Source organism: Bombina bombina, chromosome 7 (assembly GCF_027579735.1).
Source record: "Bombina bombina isolate aBomBom1 chromosome 7, aBomBom1.pri, whole genome shotgun sequence".
In the NCBI taxonomy this organism is placed as follows: domain Eukaryota; kingdom Metazoa; phylum Chordata; class Amphibia; order Anura; family Bombinatoridae; genus Bombina; species Bombina bombina.
In genome coordinates this window covers 155,502,538-155,514,962 of record NC_069505.1, presented here as the reverse complement: position 1 = coordinate 155,514,962, position 12,425 = coordinate 155,502,538, and the positions used below count along the sequence as shown (strand labels likewise).

Here is a 12,425-nt window from a genome sequence, read left to right as displayed (position 1 = left end):
AAAGTTCCCTATTCCTTTCTGCTCTCTCTCTTTCACTTTTTGTTAATTCTACATCTTTAACACAAATAAATTTTAATTTACAATAGTATCTGAAAAGTAACTTACTAAGATGTTTTTTTCTTTAATTCTCAATTAAAGTAAAAAAAAAATTCTATTAAAAAAAAATATTTTTTTAAGAAATAAAATCCATTCTCTCTATTATCATCAATCTATGTAAATGGAGATATATATATATATATATATATATATATATAAAAGCAATCATAAATAATACAAGCAGAGGAAATGTTAACCTTTATAGACTTATTAACATAACAAATTTGCAATAATATATTAAATAATAATATATTAATCTTCTCTTCAACTCAGTGGATTTGTAATTGTTTTTTTTAACTAAACTACTCTACACTTTACTAAATATATATTTTATAATAATAATATCAAGTTGAATAAAATGAAAGCTTTTGTTGAGTCTTACTTAGCAATTTAATTACTTGCAAACATTTTATAAGTAAAAAATACTGAGACATACCAGGTTCTTCATATCCACGGTTTCCATGTTCCAGAAAATTTGTAACAGCTCCAAGTCCCTTGTTACCTGATAACTACCTAAGGAAGTATTGCTGTGTGATAGGTGCCTGTGATAGCTCACAATAGAGCATCTTTTACTTGAGGGCAGCGCTGGACAGTTGACAGCAAAGGGATTTGCAGAAGGTTTTTACAATCCCCTGAGATGTATCTGTTTATCCATTATACCTTGTAAATGCAAGGAGCTATTATAGCTAAGTATGGAGGTGGAGATACTGGGCATTGGATCATAGACTTGTCATGTTATAAATTTATTATTGCAATACCATTTGTTAATACTTCATTTGTTATTGTTTTGTATACTTAAAGGTACATGAACCCAACATTTTTGTTTTGTGGTTCAGGCAGAGCATTCCATTTTTAACAACTTTCTAATTGACCTCTGTCATCAAATTTTCTACTTTCTCTTGGTATCTTTGTTGAAAAGCAGTGATACAGACCCAGGAGCGTGCACATGTCTAGAACACTATTTGGCAGCAGTTTTGTAAGAATGTGGTCCATTTGCATGATCACTACTGACAGCACTATTTCCTGCCATGTAGTGCTTCAGACACCTAGCTAGGTTTCTCTTCAACAGTGAGAGCAAGAGAACAAAGCACATTTGATAATAGAAGTAAATTTGAATATTTTTTAAAATTGAATTGTCTGTCTAAATCACAAAACAATGTTTGGGTTATTACCTTTTTTATTAAGCAACCATCTCTCTCACCCTCTCTCTCTCTTCTATCTATCTATCTATCTATCTATCTATCTATTTATCTATCTATCTATCTATCATCTATCTATCTATCATCTATCTATCATCTATCTATCTATCTATCTATCTATCTATTATCTATCTATCTATCTATCTATCTATCTATCTATCTATCTATCTATCTATCTATCTATCATCTATCTATCTATCTATCTATCATCTATCTATCTATATATCTATCTATCATCTATCTATCTATCTATCTCTCTATCCATCTATCTCTCTATCTTTTTAATCAGTATGTACAGTATGCCCCCCAACTTACCTGACTTTGTCTATAAATACTCCCTTACAAACACCTATAGTTAAGACCGTATTACTTTTGCTTACAAATATTTGGCTCCTTAATGACCAGGGGTATTATTTATGTTTAAAAAAAAAAAAAAAAGATCTTTCTTGGTTTGAGGGAGCTCCCATGAAATACACCATAATGAGAAGCACAGAAAACGTCAGACCACCTTGATTCATATATACACTAACAGGGTCCAGAAAACAACTGTAAAATCAAAACTTCAGATAGTGCATGCAAAATTATTCCCAATTTACTCCTGTTATCTTATTTGCATTGTTTTTCTTGGTATCCTTTGATTAAAAGTATACCTAGGTATGCTCAACAGCAGCAATGCACTACTGGGATTTAGCTGCTGATTGGTGGCTGCGCATATAAGCTTCTTGACATTGTCTCACCAGATGTATTCAGCAGTTTCTAGTAATGCATTGCTGCTTCTTCAACAAAGGATACCAAAGTATGAATCAAATTTGATAGAGAAGTAAAATGGAAAGTCATTTTTAAAATTGCATGCTCTATCAGAATCCTGAAGAAGAAAGGGTTTTATTTCCTTTTAAATCCCAGAATCGTGTGTTGAATTTTAAGAGGTTATCAGGACACAAAAACACATTGTGAAAGCCTAAAATGGTTAATAATGTGTAATAAAAATGTTTGCAATCTCTCAAAATTTATTTTGCCCTCTTTTCTGTTATTTTGCTTTAAAAACTTGTTTTTTTCTAGTTCCTGCACAAATTGAAAGAACATTCCCAAGACTTCCTGCTACATTCGGCACAGTGATTATAAATCAGCACATGATATAAAAGACTTTTCAAATGGGGTATTACTGGCCTGCAAAACAATGCACATTGTGCTAATACAATAATAGTTTAAATTAGACATGTGCATGGGCGAAATTTTCTATTTGGCCGAATCTTTGTATTTCGTATATTTGTTGCCCGCGCGTTTTGGTATTCTTTGTATACCTGCCATTCGTGGAACATTTAGATTTGTTTTCTTTAACAGAATTTAGATGTACCTTTGCTACAGGTGAAAAAAATACTTACCTTTAGCGCACTGGAGAGCCGCGCTAATCCTGATCATACTTCAGAACCCCAGGGCGTGCGTTAGGAGTCTTAGTGCAGCGACTCCCAGGGTCTACACTAAAGGACCTTCTCCTTAAAGTGATTGTAAATCCAATCATTTAACAAACCCTAGGATTTCACTAAAATAAACTCTAGTTTCTATCATCACTTACTAAAAACGAGTGCTAATCTACTCATTTTTGTGCTGAAGTAAATCGCTAAACTCAGCGCCTCCAGCCGCCCACAGCACAGCGCTCTTCTTCAATGAGGTGACGTTTCCACCTCTAAACCTATAGCTGTGCGTGTCAAATGACATCCTAGCATGGCTATAGGTTTAGTGATGGAAATTTCACCTCATTGGTAAAGAGCGCTGTGTCGTGGGCGGCTGGAGGCGCTGATTTTAGTGATCTACTTCAGCACAGAAAGGGTGAGTTTAGCACTAGAGTTTATTTTTAGTGATGCTAAATCCTATCATTTGTTAAGCGCTTGGATTTACCATCACTTTAAGGGCAGGCCCTGGGAGTCACCTTCGCTAAGCATTGCATTATCGCGGCCGGGGTTCTGTGAAGAGGAGGATGTAATTAGTGTGGTTCTCCAGCACTAATAAATATTTTGCTATGTAATGTTTAATTGCTGATATATAATATTAATATATGAAATAGTTTGTCCCTTTAAATCTTTACTTCCTTACTTAAAACTTACCTCTTTAGAGAAGCCTACCGTATAAATAAAGCCAAATGAATAAATGATGTATATTTGGCTCAGCCTTGCCAAGTGTTAGGAGTACTGTTAAAAGCAAAGTCATGGCACAACTTTTGATAAATAAACTTGACTGTTTCCATCAACCCTTTTGTCTCATTATTTAAAATGTTAAATATTTAACTTCTATTACTGTATAGTTGATCACTTTTATATTTACGCTGACTCTTTGTAATGGGAAATATTTTTTTATTCATCAGCTATGCTGAATTAAGCAAAATGTCACTCTATATTCCATAAAGAATTTACAAATGTGATGAGCAAGGTTGGACTTACATTTTTATCATAAATGTCATTGAATCAAAATAATGCACTTGAGTAAAATTCTCAGAATTGAAACAAAGTTGCTCATAAATTGAATTGCAGTTAGTTTTCTAATTGATAATGGGCTCTTGTGTTAATTAGTTTAGGGCCAGATTACAAGTGGAACGCAAAATATCGCTTTCGCTAAAGCAATATTTGCGCTCCACTTTGTAATACTAGCGCAAACAAATGTGTGCTGGTATTATGAGTTAGGTGCAATGCGAACGCGACCTCGCTTTCGCATTGCACAGAAGCATTGAGCTCACGAGAGCGAATTTTCATAGGCTCCAATGGGAGCCTCGTTCTCATGCCGTCAGACAGGTCACGAGAACTAGGGCAGTGAAGGGGGCAAGTCATGCAGCGATGGGCAGCAAATATAAATTTATATGTATATGATTATATACATATATATATATTTATGTGTTAATATGTGCATATAAGCATATACATATATATTTACAGGGAACACACAGTTCCCATAGACCGCAATGTAAAGGCACTTTCAGGGCCCTTTTTTTCAACATCCCACAGCTGCCAACTTTAGCCCTCAAAAACCGCCTAGTGCAGTTATTTTATTAAAATAAAAAATTCTATTTTTTATTTTTTTTAAAAAGCACTGTATTTTGTGGGCAATTGGGGAACATTTAAAAAATGAAGTAGAAGTCTGACCTTTTTTGAGTGCTAATTGCTACCGCAAGCTCGTGTGGATGGCTATTTATTGCGAGCGGTAAATTAGCGTTCCACTTGTAATCTAGCTCTTAGTCTGTTATATGTATCTGTGGCCCTAGTAATGTATCAAAAGAATCCAAAATAGTGGCAGCATAAATAGTACTTTATTTAGCACAACAAAACAGCAAGCCACGTTATGAGAATAACTCTCTTAGTCATAGCTCCTGAAACGTAGCCTGCTGTTTTGTTATGCTAAATAAAGTACTGTTTATGCTGCCACTATTTTGGATTCTTTTGATACGTTGTTAGGGTATAAGTGGTTACCCTGTGTGGCGCGCAGTTTCCTGGGGTCTGGACTGAACTGTTTGTTTTTGGGAAAATTGCCCTAGTAATGTATCCAGAATTTAGTGGTGCTTTACAAACTACTACCACTGCTACTATTACTACTACTACTACTAATAATTATTATTATTACATTAACAGCAAAGCTCAATATCAAGTCCCATAGGACAGTTTCTTAAAGGGCAGTAAACCCACCAAAGAATGTTATATAATTCTGCACATAGTGCAGAATTATATAACATTAGCCTAGCGCCAGCTTTCTAAATCAAATTATTTCCTTAATATTTACCTACGAAAACTAATTTTACAGACCGCCGCTCATGGCTCTACTGAGCGGGTCTGTTTCTTTCCTAAGCGCATCTGGGCACGCTGTCTAGTCACAGCCGGCCAGATCGCTCCATTAATCTAAATGTAGCTCACTCCTGCTACCAGACCAGAGCGGGAGCGAGATACATTTAATTCAATGGCGCGATCAGGCCGGCTGTTACTAGACAGCGTGCCCAGATGCACTTAGGAAAGAAACAGACCAGCTCAGTAGAGCCAGGAGCGGCGGTCTGTAAAATTAGTTTTCGTAGGTAAATATTAATGAAATACTTTGATTTAGAAAACTGGCGCTAGGCTAATGTTATATAATTCTGCACTATGTGCAGAATTATATAACATTACTTGGTGGGTTGACTGGCCCTTTAAAGCTTACTTGACCCCCGACAACTGCCTATAACTTGTTTGTTGGTAGTTAAAGATTCAGCCGGTATTGACAGTGTGTTTTTCCAGGGATCACAAAAGGCTTTTCCTAAACAACTTGTGATTTTAATATACAATATAGATATATACAATATATAAAATAAAAGATTTTAATTAGTTATGCATAGTAAAAACATTGCAATATGCTTTAATTATTTAATGCCCTCTTTCATGTCATTTATCTCTGAAAAAATATATTTTTTTTAATTCTCAGACCTGGAAAATCACACTCATTAAGGCTAACCCTGCTGCATGTATTTCCCTAATTAGTTTCAGTGGTTAAAAACGGCAAAATAATGCACACTATACTAATATTACTAGCATAACTAGCCTTGTTGTCTGCAGACTCAACTCCAGATTTGCTCCTCCAAATGAAGCAAGTGGTAGGCGGAGTTTAACTTTTGAAAAACAAAAACAGCAAACAAGATGTTAATTTGTTTTAAAAATGTTTAGACTTGGTTGATATGTTATTCTATAGCAATATAACAGATCTCTTGTAATTAGGTGTTTGATGTCCCTTTAACACCCATCAAGCCCAAAATATTTACCCCACCCCAATTAAATTGTTTTATTAATTGTCTTCTGATTTTGTAATATTTAGGATTAAGGGCAAGCAAAATAGCTATTCTGTGGGTTTAGCAATTATATCACTGGTTGAAAGGTGTTTTGATTGAACCCTTTTTATAGTGTGCAGTGATGCTAATAGGTGGCAGATGTGTGATTAATGCTTTGTGTCCCTAAACTAAAGAGTTATGTGTGTTTGTCTCTTTAATGGATGTGAACAGGTGCATAAGTTGTATAGAGTATATTTGTTGAATTATTGATATAGCTAAAGTGTATTAGTGTAAAAGGGCGCATTAATACTTTTTATTTTTAAAGGGACATTCTAGCTAAAATTGGAATCCACATAGATGCATTTCAGTTTTGAATAGAAGCATTTTTGTAATATACATGTTCAAAAGTGTATTTAAGTATGCACCGTGCACCAGCATTTTAAACTCAGGATTCGTTTAGAGAGCCTAAGGTGATTGTATCATTTGGTAATGACTCATTTGCATAATTGCTGAAATGAAAAAAGACCCACTGGTGCTCTGAGCAGCTCCAGTATTTAAAATGCTGGTGCACTGTGAATATCTAGCTATGCTTCACATGCACGTGCAGAGAAAAATGTTAACACTAAACCAGTGATAACTTTGCTAGAAGCATTTTTGCCAATACTTGTATATTGCTGATATGTTTCTATTGAAACATGTGTAATTCCTCTATGTGTATTTAAAGGGACACTGAACCCAATTTTTTTTCTTTCTTTCATGATTCAGATAGAGCATGAAATTTTAAGCAATTTTCTAATTTACTCCTAATTATCAATTTTTCTTTGTTCTCTTGCTATCTTTAATTTAAAAGCAGGAATGTAATTCTTAGCAGCCAGTCAATTTTAGGTTCAGCACCATGGATAACGCTTGATTATTGGAGACTGACACTTAGCCACCAATAAGCAAGCATAACCCAGGTTCTCAACCAAAAAAGGGCCGGCTCCTATGCGTCACATTCCTGCTTTTTAAATTGATAATAGGAGTAAACTAGAAAGTTGCTTCAAATTGCATGCTCTATCTGAATCATGAAAGAAAAAAATTACTGGAATGTCCCATAGTAGCGGACCTACTCAACAGAGGGCCCTCCTGCAAGATTTTTTTGGGCCCCCCATAGGTAACTCCATAAAAAGCAAAAGTAATAAAATACATTCTGCCCAATATAATAATTTTGATGAAAGATAGCTGGACCTGTATTATGATTTATTATTATTATTATTATTATTATTATTATTATGGGTTATTTGTAAAGCGCCAACAGATTCCACAGCACTAAACAGATTCCCCAGTGCTAACAGATTCTGCAGCGCTATTAGGATTGTACACATTCTCCATATGCCTTTGTATAGGCTGGCTTTTATGGGCCCCCTCCAGCTCTTGGGCCCTGGTGACACTGCACCTGCTGCACCAATGGTAGTTCCGCCCCATGGTCCCAATAACTTAGGTAGCGTCTGTATTTGTTTGGTGACAAAATTCAATATAGGGCTAGATTAAAAGTATTGCGCAAATGTTTTTGCGCAAGCGATATTGTGTTTCCGCAAGCATTTTTAATTGCGCTGATATTACAAGTTGAGCGCAATCGTGATTTACGCTTCAATCCTTACCGCAATCTCAGAGCTGTGGTTAACTGTTTTCCGAAACTAAAAAGATGCACAAAACACACCAGAAAGACATTACAAATTACAGTTACACTCATAATAACACCTTCTAACAAAAAATATTTAAAAAAATATATTGCACAAAAAAAATAAAATGGCTCAAAGATATGAGATCTAGGGTGTAGAAAAAAAAATGCTGCCAAAGGACTTTCACATTGAGATACATATAGATATATCGCTAAAGATGTATTTGTAGGTATATAGATATGTTTATTTATGTATTTACTGTAAATATTTCACATTCCAATGTTCTGCAGAAAAGGTTCTATGCATTTGTAAATAGATATTCCTATATATATCTGTATATATCTATACCTATATATAATTATATATAGGTAAAAATATATATTTGTTTAAAAAACCATCAGATATATGTAGAAATATTTGTTTATTAATAAATTGAGCATATTCCGTTATGTTAAAACCATTGTAATTTGAAATAATTATTGTTTCATGTTGGGTTAGCCCAATTGAGAAAATGCAATAGTGTTTGCGTGAAAGAGTGGGGTGTTTTTTTACCACTTTTTTTCTCCATTGACTTCTATGGGGGAATGATGCGTAATTGCGATCGCTATTTTCAAATTTCGATTTTAAGCACAGTTTTGGTTAAAGCTGAAGAAAAAACAGTTTACTTTCAACTTGTAATACGAGCGTAACCCGGCTAGCGCAAAAATGAAAATCCTAGTGGAGTTTCAGCTATAGTGAAAACGCAAAATAAGCAAAAATGCAAAATACTGCTCCACTTGTAATGTAGCCCATGGTGGGGGTAACTACATTGCATCCTGATGATTCATTAAAATCAATATTTAATTATTCAAACTTTTTGGGTACTCGATAATTAGTTGGAAAGTATTGTCTGGGGTTTGTCAAGTCCTTTTATCTTTAGAATTAGATACACTGAAAATGAACCTCTAAATGTGTCTCTAATATGGAGAATTCGGGTTGTGATCAGCAAAACTGGGCTGCCGCATGTATAGGACCATTTTTCACTAAACTAATAATGTAAAAAGTGCTGGAGATAAACAATGAAAATGGCTGATTGTGATCACAAAAAGGGCTCACTTGCTGCGGTTAAAGGAATATGAAACACAAACATGTTCTTTTGTGATTTAGACTGATCAAATTAAAACATTTCCAGTTTGCTTCTGTTATAAAATTTGCTTCATTCCCATGACATTTTTTTGTTGAAGCGATACCTAGATAGGCATCTGGAGCACTAAATGAACATTCTTGCAAAAATGGGCAGGCTCCTAGCATATGCTCCTGCTTTTCAACAAAAGATACCAAGAGAAAAAAAAGAAAAATGACAATTAAAGTAAATTAGAAAGTTATTTAAAATTGCATGCTCTATCTGAATCATGAAATATTTGAGGGTTTTGGTGTCCCTTTAACATGCCAGTAATTATCAAATAATACACTTGGATCAACCATGTATCCCTTAAAGGGACAGTAACCACTTTGTAATTACAATACAATTCTGTTGTGTTGCTGTAAAATAACATATCAGCCAAGTCTAATTGTTTAAAACCAAATTAACATATTTTTTACTGCAATTATTTTTCAATAGCCAAACCCCACCCACCATTTGCCTTATTTGGAAAAGCCAATCAGGGCTTTAGTCTGCAGACAACAAGGCTATCCACAGTCATAAAGTTAGTAACATTTGAATTGTTTTGCAGTTATCAGTTAAAGCCAATTAGGGACAAATATGTACAGTACCAGGGTTATAGCAAAGTCAGCAGGGTGAATTTCAAGGTCTGAGAGTTAGAAATTGCTCTATTTTCAGAGCTAAATACATGAAAAGGGAGCAAATTACTAATAAAAATGAATTGCAAAGTTGTTTCATTATGCATTACCAAATATTTTATATATAAATCTCAAGGAGTTTACTGTCCCTTTAAAGATGTCAATGTTTCCACAGGACACTGACAATTTTTAGGTAAAAGAGAATCCTATTTGGGATTGAGAGTTCTTGAAAATACTAAGTACCAAAATGATGTTTGATAGACTTTAAATTAAAACTGTTACACTCTTCTTTGGTTTGCATAGGGTTAAAGGGACAGTCTAGGATAAAATAAACTTTCATGATTCAGATAGAGCATGTCATTTTAAACAATTTTCCAATTTACTTTTATCACCAATTTTGCTTTGTTCTCTTGGTATTCTTAGTTGAAAGCTTAACCTAGGAGGTTCATATGCTAATTTCTTAGACCTTGAAGCCCACCTCTTTCAGATTGCATTTTAACAGTTTTTCACCACTAGAGGGTGTTAGTTCACGTATTTCATATAGATAACACTGTGCTCGTGCACGAGAAGTTATCTGGGAGCAGGCACAGATTGGCTAGACTGCAAGTCTGTCAAAAGAACTGAAAAAAGGGGCAGTTTGCAGAGGCTTAGATACAAGATAATCACAGAGGTTAAAAATATATTATTATAACTGTGTTGGTTATGCAAAACTGGGGAATGGATAATAAAGGGATTATCTATCTTTTAAAACAATAAAAATTCTGGTGTAGACTGTCCCTTTAAGCAAGAATAAAGTCTTCATTTTAACTCAGATAGACAATGTTAAAAGAACATTAAACACATTGCTATTGCCTTTCTGTTGTCTTGCTATAGTGTATAGAATAACATATCAGCCAACTGTAAACATTTTCAAAACAAATTAATACATTGATTGATGAAATGGTTTTCCAAATGTCAGACTCCCCTCAATACTTAGCTTATTTGGAGGAGTCAATCCGGACTTATTATTGAAATAGACACAGCTAGTCACATTCATTATGTTGTTTTCTGATAACCTCTACTAAAGCCAGTTAGTGACAAATATATACTGTAGCAGGGTTACACTGCAATATGCATTTCCATTCTGAGAATTAGAAAACCTACAACTGTCAGAGTTAAAGGGACATAAAACAAGTTGGGATAAAGACAAAATGTAATACTATAATGTAATAATATGTATTTTAATTACTTTACCTGCAAATGTATACTGCAGTGCCTCTCCATGAACCCTTTCTTTTTAGTTTCTGATATGTAAAGCTCTAACTCCCCCCACACATCTTCTATGTCTATTGTTCTTTTGGTAGACTGCAAAAGTGAATAGGGATTATCTGCTGGAGCATGCCTAGAAGCTGTGATCTCAGTTGAAATACAATGCCTGTGTCTGAACACTGATAAGAGGGGTGGAGTTGGCTGCTCCAGGCAGTTTAGCTATGTTATTAATTTTGCTTATTTTTGAAAATTATTTTAAAATACTTTCCAGCAATTTTTATGCAAACTATTTTTAATTAATTAGCCCTTTCAGGATATGCACAGATCTCAACCTGTTTTTGTCCCTTTAAGAGGACATTTAACACTAAATACACTTTATAAGCATAGAATTGTTATTCCCTGCCTCCCTCATTTCATGGGAGCCTCCATGTTGAAAGATCGCTATTGCTGAATTCCGGTTCAGATACCTGCAGTGTAACCTAGGTTATAAAATGGCAGCAACCATAATTAAAGTGAGGTGCATAAAATGTATTTAGTGTTTAATGTTCCTTTAAAGTACATGAAACATGGGTAAAATAAATAATGAAAACCCATGTACACAATTGTTTTACTATGCATAATTAAACATTTTATATTACATTCCCAAGTTGCTAACCGTCCCTTAAAGTAACACATAGCTGTACTATTGTTACTGATACATTATTTTTCTTATTGAATATTTACTGGATTTCAAAAGTGGCCAAATAAGATCTGATTGTCCTCTAAAAAAATGCTTTTTATGTTTTCATTTTAAATTGCTCAAAATCTCAAGTCTTTTGAGAAATAACTGAACTGAATCTATACAACATATTCAATTATTGTAGCGGTTACAGATCATCATACCATTAAAGTGAAAATAATCCAAAATAGCAAATCAATGAAAATACTCCATTATTTTGTCCATCAATAGCATTGAGTCAAAATTTCAGAAATAACATAAATGAAATAGAAATCCTACCTTGCCTGGATCTACAGGAAACTTGTCAAAGACGTGTTTCTCTCTGTTCAACAAATCTTCTTTATTCTGAGAAGCAATGGAAACCATATTAGCTCATGTGGATTTTTTACAGAAGAATCTTCATACCTGTAATCTAACAGGAGACTGTCTAACATATCCTCAGGGATCAGTAGGAAAATCAAGCGTAGAAAACCAGAGGAACAAACACTTAAAGAGACACCAATATTATTCCAAGAATCTGTGTAAACTGAATGTGTTTAATACAATGTACAGGAAAGAAGCATAAAAATGCAACAAAAATGCTTAGATGTTTTGACCATGTTATGAATGCAAAGGTTAATAGAAACCTTCAAATATATGAAGGGACTTAAAAGCATTTTCCACAAAAAAAAATGCCAAAACAAGGGGTCACAATGTTAAGTTAGAGGGTAGCTAATTTAGGAGAAGTGAGAGGAAGCTTTGTTTTTTACAGAAAGCGTGGGGGATTCATGGAATAACCTTCCAATAGAGGTGGCAAACACTTGGACTGTAAAGGAACTAAAAATTCAAATTCTATGTTTCTATGATACATGCAAAGGGGTTAAAAACATGGTTAAAGGGACACTAAAAACATTTCATGCAGGGACTGTAAAATAATTTTTGAAATATACTGTACATTAGCAAAATGCTTCTTA

General features: G+C 34.2%; 1 protein-coding gene across 1 annotated transcript in view; it reads right to left on the bottom strand.

Moving 5' to 3' along the window:
- Window positions 1-3,193: 3,193 nt before the first annotated feature.
- LOC128636280 (anoctamin-3-like) overlaps window positions 3,194-12,425 on the bottom strand; it is a gene marked incomplete at its 5' end in the record, with an annotated part of 73,394 nt that continues 64,162 nt past the window's right edge. The window contains 2 exons of the mRNA XM_053689316.1: window positions 3,194-3,256; window positions 11,752-11,817. Coding sequence (XP_053545291.1) covers window positions 3,194-3,256; window positions 11,752-11,817 — 129 coding nt within the window. The remainder of the gene's footprint in view (window positions 3,257-11,751; window positions 11,818-12,425) is intronic.